We start from the raw sequence: 21,020 nt of genomic DNA on the forward strand, positions 1-21,020 counted from the left end.
CAAATTTGAACACCCACTAAGTGTAATGAACCTATTTAAAAAATATCAAAGCTATATGAAGTCCCAAAAAATTTTCAAAACATGAAATAAGTGGAGAATGGGGAAAGTACGAAGAATGTGAGGATACCCTTTTTAATTTTTAAGTATATTTGGAGTTTGATTTTTTCAAACATCATTTGAACACCTATTAAGTGTAATGAACCTATTTAAACAATATCAAAGTCATATGAAATCCCAAAAAAAATTTAAAACATAAAAAAAGTGGAGAATGGGGGGATACAAAGAATGTGAGGAATCCTCACATTCTTCATATTTTTGCTAAATTTTTAGTATTTTTGGAGTTTGATTTTTTCGGACATCATTTGAATACCCAATAAGTGTAATGAACCTATTTAAATAATATCAAAGTCATATAAAGTCCAAAAAAAAAAATAAAAAATTAAAACATCAAAGAAGTGGAGAATGAGGAAAGTATGAAGAATATGAGGATTCTTTGTACATTTTCTAATTTGTTTTAGTATTTTTGGAGTTTGATTTTCTTGAGTATCATTTGAACACCCACTAAGTATAATGTACCTATTTAAACAATATCTAAGTCATATGAAGTCTCTAAACATTTTTAAAACATTAAAGAGGTGGAGAATGGGGAGAGTACCAAGAATGTGAGGATTCCTCACATTCTTTGTACCCTTTCTAATTTTTTAGTATTTTTTGGAGTTTGATTTTTGAAACACCCACAATCCCACCTAAGAAAAATAGAAAAAAAAGAACAAAAACAACTTATTAAAGGGATGTGTAATTATAGCTTAGATAAACAATATTCGTGTGAGTTATATATTAATACTAACCCATTATCTTGGGTCAGAATCGAAGGTGCCCAATCAATGGAGAATTGCATGACATTTTTCCCTATGTCATAAAGCTTGAAGAACGTTTGACAAAATTCAACCTAATTTATTTTCAAATGTTAATAATTATGCAATAGATAAACAAAAAAGAACAAAGTAGTTTAAAAACATACCACTATTTTGACACTATTAAACCAAAACTTGTCTCGACTCCTTGATCGCAATGAATCCAAAATTTGGATATGACATTTTTTAAAGTCAATGATATAGAGATACCAATGACCGGGACAATTTTCATGCATTGGAATAAATAGCTGTAAAGTTAAAAAAATTCAAATTGTGAAACTTTATTGTTGGTGAAAATAAAATCTACTCTAATTTTGATATATACAATAAAACATTAGAAATAATTACTAACCTTCTCACAATCATCCAATTCGCTAATGCACTTACTCACGATGGATGTTTTTATATCAAAAAAATGTTGAGGACTCTTGCACAAAATCATTTTCTAATAATACAACATAACACAAACATTAGTATATTATACTTAATATGTACCTAAACAACAAAAAGAATGTGAGCTTATTGAAAATGTCGTGAGAAGAAAACATCTTATAATTCTTATGCCTATGAATTGCCTTTCAAAATAATTAAGCTTTGATGCTTCTAGATTTATTACTTGTTGTTAACCAATAACTTTAATAAATCTATTTCATTAATAAAACAACATTTGATACGAATAAAATATATACTTACAACATCCAACAAATTTTGTCTAGGACGTAAGCACTCAAAATCTCCATGTACTCCATGTTCATGATCGAAGTCAACAAGAAGCTCACTACAACAATAATATGATAAAACATTCTTTACATACATGGAAAAATGGAAGCTAAAATTGTAACAACACATCTATGAATGCTCTAGACACTATAAACCTTGTTGACAACGATTTATTGAAAACATAATCAACAACAAGAGATTGAAGTACATTGAATGATTGAGAATCCTACACGTTTTCACAAATGGACATGAGGATTGACTAAATTCAAAACAATATAATATTATTAGCTCTATATTTCATGTAAAAAAAAAGAAAAAGAAAATGGTATTAGAGTATTTTTATTATACCTCTGATGTTTAACGCTTTCCTATCTTCCTTAAATTTTGTACAAATGGGAAGACCTTGAATTTACTTGGTTTCTTCTCCCTCAATTTACGTGTTTTCATGACATGCTCGGGAAGACCACATAATGCTTAAAATGGTTCATAACATGGAAAATGTCATTAATATACATTTATTTACTATGTAATGGTTAAGTAGTTATAATCATGATACTTTTTTCAGATTATATATACATTTCCATAATCTTTGGTAGTTCTTTTCATTGGAAGTGGTAAAATATGTGCATTTTCGTCGAGAGTGATATGCACTTCAATTGATGTAGGACATGCATATTCATTCTTTCCATTCACATTCTCAGTGCATAACTTGTTAGTTGACAAAGTGTCAACATAATGTTCATTTCCTTTTTTATTGTCCTCTCTTCTAAACTTATCACACACAAAACAATGTCACTTTTATTTCCCTTGTCGTTCTCTCTCAAAATTTTTCTCTTGAGGCAAGGAAAAGTCCTTTCAATGTTTTATACTTCGCCTCAAATTCATTAAAAACATTTTGACAACTACTATTGTTTGCAACATCACACAAATCAATTACTTGTGTCTTCAATTGCTCAAATGTTTTATCCATCTACATTAAGCTCCCACCATCAACCTAGTGATATGTAGGAACTTGATTAATAACATCATAATAAAAGGGTTAACTACTAATATTTGTATTCATAATGAATATTGTAAAACTTACTTGTTTCATAACATCTTTGTGTGGATGGTTTTCCTATTTCTTATCTTCCTCATTCTCCCCCTCCATTGTCATCCCATTTTGGTCAACGCAATCCCATCTCTTGTTTTGTATCACCCATATTTTTATCTACAATATGTTCATCGATATATCACACATATCCTATTTAAAATCACTAAAAACAAAAACAAATATTAAACGAGTTTCAAAACTATAACTTACATTGTTATTTGCATATCCATCGAGTTATTTCATTCTTCGTTTCATCTCCAGTACTTCATTATCTCCCCAAGCACTAATCCGAGGAGAAGGTCGAGTACATAGTGGTGGAAATTTTTGTTAGAACGATATATACTCGTGGTAGAATAATTGAAAATATATTTTACATGAATATATAGTTAGTTTACAAAATCTTTTATAACAAATTTGAAATTCACTATGACGTAAATTATATACAAGGACATTACCATAAAAAACAATGGGCAACTGCAAATCCCACTTAGTTTTTTCCTCTTAAACTCCACAATCCCATGCACAAGATAAGACAACACAAATTCAACCAAATTCATCTTTTTTATTGAATCGATGTCTTCCACAAGATATAAGAAAAAACGTTTCACAAAAAGTTTCATTGCTGGGCACAACAATGCACCTAACACAAACAATACAAAACAAACTTTGAAATTATTTCCACCTTGTTTATGCTTCCTAATTTGATTTTCTAACATGACTAATGACAATCACCCTTTTTTTTTTTTTTTTTATCACAATATTTTTTACATAAATCATTCTTATTGCTAACATCTTTGTTCATGTCAATTTTCAACCCTCTTGCCCTCAATCCCATAATAAATTCAACATCAATTGAGGATAATTTGATACAAGTAGTACACAACTCTAACATATAAGTGTTCATATTGTAATTATTTATCAACCAAAAACATAACTCATGATTGATTTTCCTACATTGAAGTTGCAAGAGGCTACCAAATCCTATTTCTTTTATGGCTGCTTTTTGCTTTTGTTCTAATTTTTCAATAACTCTAATCACGTGCTTGGGTAAGCATCTAGTTTGAAGATATAACTGAAAAGATATACAAACATCAAACATGTTTACATTAATATAATTTGTAACAAATACATAAGTAATGAAATTTTTTATTCATCACAAAAAATTCACCTTTGGACCCACACCCTTTTGAAGCGAATATTGTTTTGAACTTTCCTTTGACTTTGCCATGAATTTTTTTTTTCTACTTTTGAAAACGCATTCCATTTCTTGCTCAATTTTTTCCTCAACTACATTAATTTGCTACTTACTTCAAATTCAAATTTTAAAATTTAATTATATTAGCCACAAAAGTATAACTCCTTACATCATCATTGATCTTCACTCCTTTATCCTTTCCTTTGATCATGGCCAGTTGATTGTTACTATAAAATAATTTCAAACAAATATAACTATACAACCGCAAAAAAAAAAAAAAAACATAATTCTTTTACATATTTCTATTTTTCCTTACTAGTAATGTATCCAAGTGACAAAATTAACATATAAATTATTTTCAATGTTCAATTATGGATATAACCACATTATTTTTCATTAATGTGATCAATCCATAAATCTAACAAAAAACATGAAATATAATCGATACAATTTTGTAAAACACATTATCAATACTCACATTTTTTTTCTTAATATAGAACTCTTCAAATAATTACGGCACAACCACCTTTTGATTAACAAAAAATTATGTCGGTTTCAGCTTTCTTTTTCTTTGTACTTCAGGCCGTCTTTTTTTTTTTTTTTCCAACTACGTCTTCAATTCGGGTCTTCAAACCAGAGAGTTTAGAACCTGAAATCACCCCCTTGCAACTCTTAAACCAAATATGAAATATGAAGAAGATGAGGGATATGGAAAGGAGATGAGAGGAGAGGGAGAGGGGGTGGGGGGTAGAGAGAGAGAGAGAATATCACACTCCTGAATATCACACATTTTACTCGAAAATAAAAAAAACTTGAAATAAGAAAATGAAATATGGACAACAGAGGGGGATATAGAGAAGAAAGAGAGAAGTCGGGAAAATGACACTAATACAAGAAAAATTTAGCACCTGAAACAAGTAGAATAGCTCAGTCGAAAATACTCGAAAATAACAAAAATATCTTAAAACACAACACTTTTTAACCTTCTGAAAACACCTGAAATGCATAGATCATATATGGAGAAGAGAAGGAGCCTAAAAAACACAAAGATATGGAGAAGAGTGGGGGATGAGATATGGATAATAGAGGAAAATAGAGGAGAAAGGCGGAAAAAGGGGGAGAGGGAGGCTGTTCTCCAGGTACTCGGTTTCAGCCAGTATTTTTTTTTTTCACTTATCATTTGGACGGTAAAGATGAAATCTTTTCCATCTAACGACTCAAATAAAATAGAGGCATGATACCTTCGGAGGCACTGTAGGATTTTCCCACACAATTAGGGTTTACATAAGGAAAGGTTGCCTAGAAGCTAAAGGCCCAAAGCAATTTGGACTCCACTAATTTAGCTATTTCTTCCATGTCACATCCTTTATATTCAAGATAGGATTCTTATCATATCTGAAATCATTCAAAACATGGAAAACTTACATGGATTGCCACCCTTTTAATTAGGAGGATAGAAAGAAATGTTGACATAACATGATATTGATTGCTATTTGTCCAATATCAAAGTGTAAGCAAGGATGTTAAATGTGATGGGTATGGATGCATGCATGCAATCATAATATTTCAATGTAGAAATATATATCCGAGTGACATTGATGTATATAACAAGATTTAGATACTTAAAAAAAAATTATTATCAAGTAACTTAAAATATTTAATTTTGAGTTAAATTGGTAGTTTAATTAACTTGGTATGAGAGCATGCTTCCTGTGAAGCTGCTGGGTTCAGACCTCATCTTTCAATGTCTTTTAACACTGAGACTCAACACCTTTGAGGACATGAATCAAATCCGTATTGCAATCGAGAGAAATTCAGAAGAATGTGAAGTCAATGAATTTCTCATCTGTCTTTTGACAATGGCATGTGCAGCCCCCCATGGAGGTGAGTGCCAATTATTGAGCTGATGATATGAAATTGTGCTTAACGAACAAGAAGATAGCCATCCCTGGTAAAAAAGAAAAAGCTTTGGGAACAAAAAGGAAATCACTATTCTCCAATTGTCTCATCACACACATATTCATATATTCAGAGGCTTTTATTTCTTCAGATTCAGTGGGATTGGCTCGATTATCAGTGACAGGACTCGCTGCCTTGATCTAGCGTCCGGAGCACCATGGGCATCTCCATACTGGTATGTGCACTCGGAAATTCGCGCAAGATTGAAAGCGATTTCCATGAAGGGTTTTGAAAAAGGAGAATCGTAATCCGGTTCTCGAACTTTATTCATCTTCTTCCAGCTTTCACCAGTCAAAATTTTCATGTGTTCACGAGCACTTTCCTCAGAGACACCAGTTTGGTGCATGTAACATGATATTGAATTTGCACTTTCACCCCTCTCTAACTCGGCCTGGATTACAAACAACCAAAAATGTCATCAATTAATGTAATAATAAAGTAAGCTGAATTAGAATAGAGTGTGAAGATGGATTTTTAAATTTGCCTACTTTTGAAGTAGCTAAATCATTGCAAAGCCGTAAAATAGTAGATGGCCAACGTAGGAGTTCATGGTCGTTCTCTAAGCACTCCAGTGCCTCCTTTGTGATATTCTTACTCATTAAGAAGTAGGCATGAATTAGTATTGCAACCCCTGATGCCGAACGCCATCCATTCTCTAGATACTCCTCAAAGGTTGGGATGTATTCCTTGTGAGCCCATTTTGCTTCTACTAAGAATACTTTGCATAAGTCAGCCCACTGAAAAACATTTAGATGTTTCAAGATCAGTAACATCCATAAGTACAACAATTAAGAAAATTCCAGGTATGTGGTTGTATTTCGAAGGATCAATGTTTATATATTTATACATATATACCGCTTTTGTCAAGTAAGGTAGGATATTGTGTCCTTGTTCTTTGAGGGTGTGGTAGGCCATTTCATTGACAGTGTTGTAGAGTGCTAGGAAGCATAATTTCATGTAGTCTGGGAGGTTATTCACCATATTAATATCCCATCTGCAAGTACACCATATTTGGAATCCAAAACATATATTGATTAGTAAAAGAACAACACGAATTAAGCATGTAGTATGAGGGGTATAGTTTGCAGTACAAACCTCGTGACGGCATCTGTAAATAGCTCGAGTTCATCCAACGAACCATATACATCATATACATCATCAATGGAAGATATAAATGCAGCCACTTTTGTTAGTCCTTTCCGGCATTTACTAAATTCGGGTTTGAACGCCATCCCCACAGCTGAAAAGAAGCATTCCATCAACCTGTCTCTGGCAAAATCCAACTTGTTTGCTAGGCCCATATCTTTCCACCACCTAAATGACAGAAGGCAAAAACCAAATCATGAACATACGGCAATGTATCTAAATTTATCTGGTTTTTCCACTTAAGGGAATATGTAGAAGGAGCATTTTTAAGTTATACCATGTCATAATCAGCGATGTAGATATTGTCGTCTTTTAACTGAATCTTGAAAATTAGTTTTAGATCTTATTGTATTAATTACTAGAGTATCTTATAGTAAAAATTTTTGGGACTATTGCCTGACCCTGCTTTCAGCTAACTAGTACACAAATATGTTAGAGCCATATTAAAGATCTTTTTGGCCTTACTTGAACATGTCTTTAAGCTCGTCTTGGAGTGTCGATTGCACCATGTTGAAGCCTAGCATAGCGAGTTCAAGTAACACATCATCTCTGCCTTCCCTTCTCTTGTATGCTTCAATACACCATCTATCTTCTAATCTTGGCATTCGATGGTGCAATGGAAGCTCCATGGCATGATTCACTAGTTCTTCAAGGCTTTTGTCCATATTTCCCCCAAGGGCTTTAAGATGCATCTTTGTGAAAACCATAGCCTCATGTAGAAGGGTTTCTCCTTCCAAAGCTAGATACGAAGCTTCATAAAGACTTAACATTCCTTTCACATCTTTGCAAAGGCATGGCTTGAAGTCTCCATTACAGTCTGTGAAAGCCTCAAATACATCTGTGAATTCAAACAAAATCATGCATATTTTTAAAAATTGAAACTTTTATATAAAAATAAAATAAAAATAGAAACTCCTACATAAAAAAAATATAGGCTTATACATGCAGTATCCTTAAAAATTATTTAAAATTTTAATATGTCAAATTTATGACTAATTCAAGTTTACTGCTATTTTCTATCATTAAAAACAAAAAATATAAAGCATACCTAAATGGATACTAAATAATAAAATTGTTTTTACAAATACAAGATAAGAAATGGAGTAGCTGCAAAAATCATCAAATGCTACTGTTTCTTCTTCCTCATTAAGGTATCGCTGAGAAAAAAAGGACAAAGAGAAAAAGATAACAGCCACACATGGCTGTTTCAGCTTATCCATAATGTACTAGCTTGTGATATAGCTAGTTCGTTTAGAGACTACTTCCAGAACAATATCTCAAAAATACAAGTACCTTGAGTGACTTTGTAGCCATGTTGTTTGAGGATCCTGAATCTGAGAGCAGTATGATGAAGACTCTCACCCTTCCCTGCATTGGATCCTTCCAATAGTAATATTTTATCAAGGGATCTCTTTATATCATTCTCAAACCGATACCCTAAACCTAACCGTTGAATGTCATCAATAAATTCCAGAAGTGTCAATGGCTCTGCACTCTTCTCATGGATCATCCACTTCACTTCATCCTCCAGCTTCCTCGCTCTGTCCTCATACATTTTCTCCAGCTCCTTTACGCTGCCATCACATATTTCCTCCTGAGAGACACGGAATTAATCGTAGTAATTAATAAATAAAATACATAGTTGATGATAATTAATTAAATTCATATAATGAGATATATAGATGTAATTGATCACCCTCTTCTTCAAGGACTCCACAAAGTTGTAGCTCCAAAAGGCGGGCTGGTAATGCGCTGATCGTCGGCTCTTGGTCATTAGAGAGAAACTTTGTTCAGTCGCTGAACATCGAATTTGTGGAGTAGTGCCGCGGGGTAGTTTCTTCATGGGATGTCCAGGCAAGTTACGGGTCAAAAAGCGTTGTTTGGGAAATTAGGAGAGGTGGAGTGCCATGGCAGTGGCTCTGCAATGGTTTGTTTTCCGAGAAATTGGGAAATTTCTGACTGTATCAAGGATTTTGGCTCGTTGGAAAAACTAATGGTGAGATGCTGATCATGGCCATGGTTGGGCATCTATTTATAGGAGTTGGATATTGGTACGTCACTGCGGGTATAGTCAACGAAATGGAGGTTCCAACATCATCATAGTACGCAGGTTTCAAAATCCTAAGTTCGATAGAAAATGGACTCGCAAGTAGAGATGGAACTTTCCCACATGACACCAAACAAAAAAGAAAACAATTTTACAGCAATTTTCTAAAAATGATCACATGAGCTGTTAGGATATACAATACTAACGTGAAAAAGGTGAAATATGGACAAACGTGTCATACAGTCAGGTTAGGGTTGGGTATTAAAAGATACAAACGTCTCATATGGTTAGGTTAGGGTTTAGGTATATCTAATTAAGAACTATAATATACAACCCTTACCTTACTAGTTTACCCTAAACCTTATCTATTAATTAATTGTGATGACTAATATTGATAATCACTTTTTCCATATCACATGCAATCAATAGTGTGACATATCAATAGCGTTATGGTTGGACTAGTCCTTACCTACTGGGTTACCCTAATTGTTATTTATAAATTAATTACTATGATTAATATTAATAATCACTTTTTATATATCACATGCAATAAAAAACATTATGATATATTATATAAAATAGAGGAAGAAGTTACTTAGATTATACGTGTAATAGACTCCAATAGATAAGTAGACTTGATTTAAAACCGTCTATTAGAACATCATCATAGTACGCAGGTTTCAAAGTCCTAAGTTCGATAGAAAATGGACTCACAAGTAGAGATGGAACTTTCCCACATGACACCAAACAAAAAAAAAAACAATTTTACAGTAATTTTCTAAAAATGATCACATGAGCTGTCAGGATACACAATACTAACGTGAAAAATGTGAAATATGGACAAACGTGTCATATAGTCAGGTTAGGGTGTTGGGTATTAAAAGATACAAACGTCTCATATGGTTAGGTTAGGGTTTAGGTATATCTAATTAAGAACTATGATATACAACCCTTACCTTACTAGTTTACCCTAAACCTTATCTATTAATTAATTGTGATGACTAATATTGATAATCACTTTTTCCATATCACATGCAATCAATAGAGTGTGACATATCAATAGCGTTATGGTTGGACTAGTCCTTACCCACTGGGTTACCCTAATTGTTATTTATAAATTAATTACTATGATTAATATTAATAATCACTTTTTATATATCACATGCAATAAAAAACATTATGATATATTATATAAAATAGGGGAAGAAGTTACTTAGATTATATGTGTAATAGACTTCAAGAGATAAGTAGACTTGATTTAAAACCGTTTATTAGAATAGTTAGAGATTGTTATAATAAAAAGAGAAATATTTATACTTTTATTATGTTACTAAGGAAGGATATTTGAAAGATATTTTAGCATCTAAATATTTATGATTGTTTTAGGGGTCTAAATATTTAAATCAAAATAATTATTAAGCTCTAAGGTTTTAATTTAGAGAAGGACCTCAAAGCCTAAAATTTGTCTCAATCTAAGGTTATCATCCTTAAGCCCAAGCCAAGATCTTAGATAAATTCCCCCTAAGAATCTAATACTCCCTCTAAAATACAGGCCCACAGTAAAGCATACTAAACAAGAAGTTCTACAAATAGAAATGACTTTATAACTCACCATTGCATTAGGACTAAAGATAGAACAATACAGTTAGGTCCTATATCTTCTTGCTTCTACCAAACATGTTTCATCCCAAGAAGTATGCTAGGAGGGCTCTTCCAATCTCTAGGCTAAGTGTTAGGTTTCTTTCCTTTTTTTATATTAAAAAAATATATATATTAGGAAATTCGACTCATCCACTAGCCTATTTAAATGTACCTACTATAGCACCTACCTTGAGTATGCCTGGTTTTTTTGTATATTAAGCATTAAGGGGTGTACGTTAGAGGAGGCTACACGGTTAGGAGTTTCCTCGCCTTAAGAAAGATTTCCCTATAATCAGAGTTTCAGTCTGGTTTACATAACCAAGGTTTTTCTTATATCTATGGGACTTATATTTATTAATTATTTCATTTAAGATTTTAGTTTCAAGGTGAAAATTCTCATTTTTATAAGAGACTTCTTTTCCTTGGTGTTCAATCCATGGAGTTGAGTATTATTTTTCTCAAGCAAAGATCTATATTCATTCTTTAAAAATTGAATCTTTTCAAGATAATTTACTTTTTCTTCTTTTAATACACTACGTTTAATTTTTAATGATTTATATGCAATAGTTACTTTGATGCATTTATTCAATAATGATTGATATTCTTCACGCCAATTTCTAGTAATGGAGGCATTTTCATCAAAATCATTACCACTATCACTAAAGTTATTGAAATATTGAAATGTTCTTCACAAGGAAGATTAATTGGGCATTTTCAACATTGACAAAAAAAAAAATCAAAATGCCTTTTAGTATGGTAATTATGATATACAAATACCCAGTGAATTGAAGCTCAATTTTTCAAAATAAAATCAACTAAAATGTAGCAATAAATATAATTGTGGAGATTGGAATATTTGTTGCACTTGAGTGCGCCCTTAGGAGTGCTTAAGTTCTTAGGAGCATTTAAGCACTCCAAGCAACTTGAGGACTTAAAAAGAAGTTTTTTAAAAACTAATTGAAAACCTTTTTCGCTCAAATTAAAAATCTTTGGTCCACTCCATTCCTTTGAGCATTTCTAAACTTCATTATCTATGTCATTTCGGTTGATCACACAATAATTTTAAATATTTAATAGAGAGTAAGGTAGGAGTCTATTTGGCAAGATTTTAAAAAACGCTTATAATATTTTTAACATTTAAAAATTTTTATCATTCAAATGTTAAAAAGATTATAATTATTTTCCAAAATGAATACCAAATGCACTCTAAAACACAATTTCAAAAAGTTCTAAGCCAAAATAAATGGTAAAAAATTACCAACAAAAAAAATGTCTAGTCTAATATATGAACTGATCAAGTGTCGCCCAAAAGCGAAGCCAAAAGCAATCTTGACACCACTAGTTTATCATCAGATGATTGGACCAATAGATTGTTTGCTCACCTTTATCACCCACGTGAAGGAGCTCAACGGGCGGTTTGAGTGGAAAGTGTGAGGACACAATGTCGATACCCTCTGGACAGTAGTAGGGGGTACAAACGAAATGCATGTAGCTGAGTCGGAAGTTTCCAGTGTTTTAAAAATCGGATCGGACCGGCTAGTCCAACGTCAATCGATGACCTTTCCGGTCTGGTTCCTCATTTTGAGTTGGCTAACAATTGGATCGGTGTTGAACCGCTGGAGTCGACAATTGAACCGTTGAACCGCTTGGGCTGGCGGTTTTGGGAGAACCGAAATGTTCAACACCCTTAGTCTTTTTTTACTAAGTGAGCCACTCCCTCACGACCCAACAGTAATTGCCTACCCTTTTCTTTTTTTGACAAAATGGGCTTCTCTCTATGGCCCAACATTAAATATCCCCCAATCTTGCAAAATGGGCCCCCTTACTCAAGTACCGTACCATAAGGCCCACCAACCATTTGGCTTAACCACCTGGCTTCAGTTAGATTGGAAAAGGTTTATAAAGCACTCTATTTTTCCTCTTATTTCCGACGATGTGGGATAAGGTAAAGAGATTTAAAAGCAAAAATCAACTTTGCTTCAGGCTGCAACAAGAGAAAATAACTACATAATGAGCATAACCCCTCCATTGTGCTACATCTTTTTTGTGTTAATATTTAACAGAAAATAACTACATAGGCTATTTCAAAAAATAATATATATAAATCACATATTTTGTTTTTCATTTTCAATTTGTTTTCATATTTACATACGATTCTTTTTTTTTACCATTTTGAATATATTTTCATATTTAAATATTGTATATATTTTGTTTAATAAATTTATATAAAAATGATTAAATAATATTATAAATATTATTTAATTTATAATTATATATTTAAAATATTTTATAATTATTTTTAAATTTAATAAAATATTAAATATATATTTATAACGTCACCCGTTCGACCGCGGTTCAATCACCGATTTGATTAGTGAATCATGAATCGATAACTTTTTCAGTTCAATATCCGATCTGGTTCTGAAAATATTGGAAGTTTCAAACACGACGGTGACACATGGCGACGCCCTCTGGCACAGTACAAGCTCCTTGAAAACTAGGAAGGGTGGTGGTACACCTTCTCTTTTTTTTTCCATGCCAGAATCGTGAAGGCATCGTTACCCTTTTCGGTGGTAAACCCACCTAGAAGTCTAGAACTCAGCCAGCGGACCACTGTTTGCTACGTCTTGATCTTTGCAGGAGGCAGAGCATGTTAATTGTTGCATCCCTTGTCCGGAAAAATTGCAGGGGACTTATTATCCAACCATTAGTCCACTATCATAATTGTTTATCCGGGGATAAAAGCAAAGTTGTTTAAGAACCTTGCATTTAAAATGCCATGTTTACATCTAGCTAATTTGGTAGTTTGCTTTGATAAGGGAAATAATGATCACTTTGATTTTGGAGATGATAAGGCAAATACTTTCGTTGACACGCAATGAAACGTCAAGCCAGCAGATATTAAAGATAATTGTTGGTGGATTGCATGAATAGAATTCATTCTGATAATTAATCAATTTGTATAAGTAACCATGCAAGAAAGAGATTCTTTTATGTATAAGTTACCATTATCTTTGCCCTTTTTAGTTGGTGAACCATGTACAAAAGAAACAGAGACCATTATTGTAGCAGAAATTGGTGGTCATGAAGCGTAGGGGATTAGCCTTTAGGCACCTATAACATAGTGACAACTGTGCGGTTTCAATATTGTTTCAGGATATGAAATAGGTTTTTTTTTCCCTATTTTTTCATGTTATTATGAATAAACTTATTTCTTTTTATTGAGAGAGAGAGAAAGAGAGAGAGAGAGAGAGAGAACCAAACAATATTGAAAACAAAAGGAGAAAATCATCATTATTTTATGCATGCATATATACGTATATCTATACACATATTTTCACAAGTTGTCCTTATCTCTCCATTAATGGAATTGGTTCAACTATCACTGACAAGACTCGCTTCTTTGATCTATCATCTGGGGCACTATGCGAATCTCCATACTGGTATGTGCACTGCGCAATTCGAGCAGGATTAATAGCCGTTTCTACAAAAGGTTTTTCAAAAGGAGAACTGGAATCCACTGCTCGAACTTTGTTCATCTTCTTCCAGCTTTCATCAATTAAAATATTCATGTGTTCACGAGCACGATCCTCAGAAAGACCCGTTTGATTCATGTAACAAGAGATTGACTTTGCGCTTTCACCTCCCTCTATCTCCGCCTGGATTACAGAAACAAACATGGGTGTTAAGGCAGTACTGAAATGGAGAATTGGACAGAAAGGAAGGTGATAATTAATTAAACTTCATACTTTCCAGGAAGCCAAATCATTGCTAAGTCAAAAAATAATGTTGGGACAACGCAAGAAGTCGTGCTCTTTCTCTAAGCCCTCCAGAGCCTCCTTTGTGATGTTCTTGCTCATTAGGAAATAGGCATGAACTAGTAGAACAAGTCCTGATGCTGATCGCCATCCGTTGTCTAGATACTCCTCAAAGGTCGGTGTAAATTTCGTAGAAAACCATTTTGCTTCTTGTAAGAAGACTTTGCATAAAACAGCCCACTGAAATACAAATATATAGAAGTCAAGATCAGAACTTGTATCGATATATAAGTATCTGGGTTGGTATTTTGAAGAGCCAAGATGTATATCGCTTTTCTGAGATAAGGCAGGATGTTCTCTCCTTGTTCCTTGAGACAATCATAAGTCATTTCATTGGTGGTGTTGTAGAGTGCTAGGAAGAATAATTTCATGTAGTCTGGAAGGTTATTCATCATATTGATATCCCACCTGCAAATATGGTTTGAATTCAAAATTAATTAGGAGAGAAATAAATTCGGAGAAGTATATATGAAGTAATTGATTTGAGTTTGAACCTATCACATTTTTTTGTTTCTTTATTTTTTTTCCTCGCACTTTCTAAGATTCGATTGGGTGCTAAGGGATTGTTTATAATACAAACCTCTCAACGGCATCTGTAAATTGCTCTAGCTCATCTAATGAGCCATAGATATCATAGATGTCATCCAGTGTAGTTATCAGTGCAGCCACTTTTGTCAGCCCTTTCCGACAATTACTGTATTCAGGTTCGAAGACCATCCCCACAGCCCAAAAGAAGGATTCCATCAGCCTGTCCCTTGCAAACTGCAACTTGTTTGCTATGCCCATACGTCTCCACCACCTAAAACGACATAAGGTGAGATCGAATTAATCACAATAATCCCAAGAATTAGATTTACAAGTTGTTAGAGGGTGTATCCTAAATGAGCTTAATGACGTTTAAGTTAATTGGTAACTTAATACGGTAGTTTAGAATGGCTATATGTCTACTTAGGAGAAAGGTTTTTTGTCTTCTTTGCCTAGATTCTTAGGCATTCTGATTGTATACTTGGTGTGTCCTGCCGCTTCTAGAGCTTCTAATACAAGCTCTATTTACCTATCAGAAAAAAAAAACAAAAAAAGGTATCAGGGCGTCAAGTACATGCCAAAAGAAGCCGACGTGTACGAGGTGGTGTGTTAGAGGATAACTAACCTTGACATGTCTTGAAGTTCTCGTAGGAGACTTGATTGCACCATGTTGAAGTCTAGTATAGCAAGCTCAAGTAACACATCATCTGCGCCTTCCCTTCTCTTGTATTCTTCAATACGCCATCTCGCCTCTAATCTTAGCATTCTATGGTGCGATGGAAGCTCCATGGCATGATTCACTAATTCTTGGATGCTTTTGTCAATGTTTGCGTCAAGGTTTTTGAGATGTGTTCTGGTGAATGCCTTAGCCTCTTGCAGGAGGTTTTCTTCTTCGAAGGCATGATATGAAGCTTCATAGAGACTCAGCATTCCCTTCACATCTTTGCAAAGCTCTGCCTGAAAATTGCCGTTCTGATCCATGAAACTCTTGAACACATCTATGCATTCAAAAAAGAACCACATCTAATCAGATCTTCTTACCAAATCTATAAGAATAGCCAAAGACTAGTGGGACATTAGCAAAGGTATGGTGCAATTGTGACTATGAAAAGAAAAAGAGAGGTTCTTCATAAGCCACAAACAGCCCTTTCAGCTCATCCCTTAGTGCATGTCTTCTTTAGAGATTCCCTAACTCAAAAAAGGAAAAAAAGAAAAAAGGTCTTGAGAATATGAATATCTTGAGAGACTTCATAGCCATGTTGTCTGAGGATCCTGAAGCTGAGAGCAGCAGCATGGAGACTTTTCTCCAATGTCACATTAGAAACTTCCAATATTCTTCTTTGGAGGGATCTCTTTATATCCTTCTCAAAACGGTAACCCAAGCCTAAATTCTGGATGTCATCAACCAGTTCCAGAAGTGCCAATGGCTCAATGTTATCATCATACATCCTACACTTCACTTCTTCCTCCAACTTCTTCGCCCTGTCCTCGTACATTTTCTCCAGCGTCTTCACTCCCCCATCAAATATTTCCTCCTAAGAGCACAAAAGCATAATTACAAAAACAGTCCATGAACATCTAACATATATATATATACACACATGCATGGCTCAGGAAGAAATTGAAAATAATACTCACTCTATTATCTTTCTTCAAGGACTCCAACAAATCGTAGCTCCAAGCCGCTGGCTGGTAATTGGCCGACCGTCTCTCAATTGTTTGAGAGAGATCCTGATTCCCTGCTAAACATTTGATCCGCTGTTTCATACAAGTTCCATGAAGGGGATGTCTAGACACATTTTGAGTTAGGGAGAATTGTTTAGGGATGTTGAAGAGATGGAGTGCCATTACAATGCCGCTGCAACTGCTTGGGACTCAGATTTTGTGGTTTCTGGATGTATAGAAAGAAGCCTTAGCTTGGGCAGTTAATCTAACATTTGGACCCCTATATATAGAATTTGGATGTTGATCAGTCGTTGCAATCAGCAAGTGAACCATTTTTTTTTTCCCGAATTCGAAAACATATAAATTTATAAATAATTTTCACTTTTTATTTTTGTTGAAATCCGTACAACGATTTATGGTGAAAAGTAATAGAAAAACGAGAAAAAAAACATATAGATTTAATGTGGTTCAACTAATTGCCTACGTCCACGGGAACAGGGAAGATGATTTTCACTATATTAAAATTAGGGTTACATAAAAAATGCATTTATACTAATACTTAGGAATGAAATTCCAAAAATACCCCTAAACCATAGCGCAGGAGGCTTTGCCCCCCGCACCCCCCAACCTTTGTTCGTCCGACAAGAAAAGAAATATAAGCCTAAATGACAAATGTCATCGTATCAACATTTTGCCCATTTTTCTTCATATGTTTTTCACTCAAATATGAGCCACATACTACAACAATTTTTATTTTTTTGAGGTATTTTTTATGTTGAATTAAACAAGAAACTTTAGATTCTTCCCTAAATTTTTATTCATTTGCCAAAAAGAAACCTTTCAACGTTCATTTTAAACCATGAAAGAAAGAAAAAAAAGTCTCTTTCACATAAAGCATTTTCAAACTTCTAAAAAGCTCTGATGAAGGCAGCCGGAGGATGACACTTATGGTGTAGAATTATTTGTAGAGCAGATAATTTTTCATTTTGTTCTTTTAAAGAAAAATAAATAAAAATCAGAACAAGAAAGAAGGCATCTCCTGCGTAAAAGATTTCTAGACTCTTGAGAAGTTCCGAGAAGGGTCTAGAGTGACTTAGACAGATGGATCTAGAAGTCGAACTCATCAGGTCCTGTGTATGGTATGGAATTGATGTGTATTGATACCTTAAAACTTAGATTTTATCTAGTCCATTTCTTATTAAAGGATATCATGCACCCTCATATATGTGGTCTGAGGTAGACAAGAAATACAGTTTCTTTCATGCGAAAAACTTCTGGAACTTACTGAAAATATGCGGCTCCGAGAAGGGGCCAGGATGACATTCACAGATGGGCCCAAGAGCCAAATCCAAAGTCCCATGATTCCTATCTGTCCCACTCAAACCCTAGCTTTCACTGGAAATTTTGTGCATAGAAGAAGGCGTATCTCTGTTGTAAGTGTATGAATGATGGAGCCATTGGTCGGAATTTAAAAATAAATATTATTATTATTTTGATGAAATATTAGTAAAATATTAAAGTTTTAAGAAATTTATGAGGCCTCCTGCACCAACACATACATAATTTCCCTTGTGGAATGATATGAAAATTGGAAGTTTAATTTATATCATTGTTTTTTATTAGTTTAAAGTAAAAAATAAAATAAAATAAAATAAAATATTAAAAGGTAGAAAACAAGGTCGCATCAATAGCTCCACTTGTCCAAACCTTGAGGTCTCATCTCTAAGACTATTGCAGTCCAATCATATACAAATCGATGATACATTCCTATGTGGTAAGCATGCAAGGAATTTATGCTTTATAGCATGTGGCCAATAATTTCAACAAATATAGAAACAAAGTCTTGAAAGACTTGGTGTACAAGGTAATATCATAACATCAGCCTCGCAAGTTTGTACAAATATGGTAGAACTGCAAAAGCTTAGTGACAAATGTCTATAATTTTTTTAAAACAAAAAATGAATAAAGAAAAAGGAACACAAGCTTATGATAAAGGGATATCGGTATGGATGTAAGACCATAAATATTGCAAAAAGCATTTGTAGGTTGCTTGAAGGGGCACTTATGTTGCCTATTACATCTTAGTGATATTTATCTTCCTAAATGGATAGATGTATTCTCTGAGATATCCACCCATATCCTGTCTTAGAACTTGCGTTAATTTGGTAGTATAGAATACACTCATAATTTTGAGCTTCATGTTACTCCTCTTAAGAGATATCTTAGAGTCAAGGCATCCCAATTGGATTGAATGGGATGACAGTTTCTCTTCTGAATCTGTAAAATCAAAATTTCGATCAAATCACACATCGCAATATATTAAGCCTTCTAATTCTTTAAGAGGTTTATCTAAAATATTTGTGATATAACTAGGAAGACGTTTTAAATACCACACATGCGTTACTGGGCATAACAGTTTGATGTAACCCATTTGATATCTTTGTATCCGAGAATCAACAAATTCGACTCCGCATTGTTCACAAAATTTTGAGTCGTCTTTTTCATCTCCGATTACTCGAGAATCAACAGGGAATGAGTTTGATTTGTTCTTTTCCCTAGTAGTGGACAAGGTGATATGAATCATATGAGACAACAAATTACACAGGGACGGCCATATGATATGCCAGGAAGTCTGTAGTTCACACAGCTCTTCAAATGGGGAAGTTGCTCGACTTACGAAAGGAAACTTGAGTAGCCACATGTAAGGTAGGGAGCGAGGAATCTAACCTCTACGGTCTTTGTCAGAGACATTTCCCACAAGGCAGTCTGGTCCAAGCTCTGGCCATTTGATCTTCTTTCCGAACTCTAACTTGGAAGTAAAAACTAACCATACAACCAGAACACCCATGGAAAAGGACACCACATCGGAGTGTCATATTTGAGCGTACGACAGGCATCGAGAAAGGTCATTAAAAGAATCAAAAGAGATGATTGAACGAGACTACAACAATGCAGAACCACACCACAAAAGAAATCTCATAGCATACTTTTCGTCAATCCACATATACATATACTTGAAAACATATTGTAGTTTTTTATTTTTCAAACTATAATTGTAACTTCTTTTTTTTCCGGAAAAGCTTTCTATTGTACAAAATGAGTAATAAAAAAAGCGAAAAAAAAAAAGAAAAAAAGAAAAAAACTGAAGAGAATCTTCAATCCCAACTTAAGATTTTTATATCCGAGACTTAAGATTATTATACCTATAAAGAGGTAACCTATAAAAAAAAAATTGGATGATATATCCTCCAATTTATCTTATCATATGTTTGATTAAATATAAAATATAATATTAATAACTAGGATAATTTATAACTTCTTGTTGTCGAGTATAAATAACATAATAACTTGTAACTTATCCTATTTTGTGAAGTATCGTAAGTTATGATATATCATCTATAGAGGTTGATACTAATGTTAAATTAATTTCATAATTGAGGAAGCTACCTTGACACTAATTTTATAATTAGGGTCAAATATATTACCGGAGAAACATCTCACATTGCAAGAACTTCCCACTTCCTTGGATCATAGAAAAATCTATAGATAAAATTTCCACCAGGGAAAATGATTAAAGGTTAGAACAGAGGGTATAGAGGACCAGGGTTCAAATGTGTCCAATTAGCAATGATGATAGCTTAAACGGATTATCAAAGCAGCAACTTGAGCTTAGATGAGCCCCATTAGACCTCTCTCTGTGATTCAAGCCGAAGTGCACCAGAGAGATGGATGTCTCTGTTGCTTCCATTAAGTCATTCTTGGATCATTTTGGTGGTTGGGATTTGTAAGTCTCCTGGTTCTGTTGCTGTTTAGCTCTTAAATCATCATCTGGGAATGTTTCAAATCTTCAAGTCTGATACTGTATTAAAGTAACAACTGAAAGAAAAAAGAAAAATCTTACCTAATTCATTCCAACAAGGTAGAAAACAGAGAAACTCAGATCAAAATTGTATTAAAACCAACTGCGACACCACAAGGGCTAACTAAAAGTAAATGGAGCAATCTGATGAGGAAATCTTGTCAAATAGTAGAGACAGAGCCCTAATAATTCTCTTTTGGATTTTGGGATCATAACACGGATTTATCGGCATTCTGCATAGACATATCACAAATATCAGATGAACCAAAGCAGTCTCTTAATGGGGACTGGTTTTACCAGTAGCCACATAATAAAAAAAAGATATTTTTCACCTTTGTCTCCAGTTCCCACGGATCCATATAAAGTTTTGGATTGGCACTTGTGCGGGTAGAAATTAGGGCTACCATGTGAGGAGCACAGCTCTGCACGTGGCATAGT

At 33.8% G+C, this 21,020-nt stretch overlaps 2 protein-coding genes across 2 annotated transcripts; both read right to left on the reverse strand.

Annotated features, from left to right (window-relative positions):
- Positions 1–5,960: 5,960 nt before the first annotated feature.
- On the reverse strand, positions 5,961–8,870 carry LOC100263737 (isoprene synthase, chloroplastic-like). Its single transcript, NM_001281016.1, is given in 7 exon segments — positions 5,961–6,272; positions 6,370–6,618; positions 6,737–6,875; positions 6,977–7,195; positions 7,493–7,865; positions 8,321–8,621; positions 8,724–8,870. Coding segments are annotated over 7 exon segments (1,740 nt in total).
- A 5,117-nt stretch (positions 8,871–13,987) lies between these two features.
- Positions 13,988–17,109, reverse strand: LOC100265475 (isoprene synthase, chloroplastic). Its single transcript, XM_059741370.1, is given in 7 exon segments — positions 13,988–14,374; positions 14,465–14,713; positions 14,791–14,941; positions 15,114–15,332; positions 15,684–16,058; positions 16,298–16,593; positions 16,697–17,109. Coding segments are annotated over 7 exon segments (1,809 nt in total). The 5' UTR covers positions 16,907–17,109; the 3' UTR covers positions 13,988–14,065.
- Positions 17,110–21,020: the final 3,911 nt, after the last annotated feature.

Source organism: Vitis vinifera, chromosome 12, assembly GCF_030704535.1.
Source record: "Vitis vinifera cultivar Pinot Noir 40024 chromosome 12, ASM3070453v1".
In the NCBI taxonomy this organism is placed as follows: Eukaryota; Viridiplantae; Streptophyta; class Magnoliopsida; order Vitales; family Vitaceae; genus Vitis; species Vitis vinifera.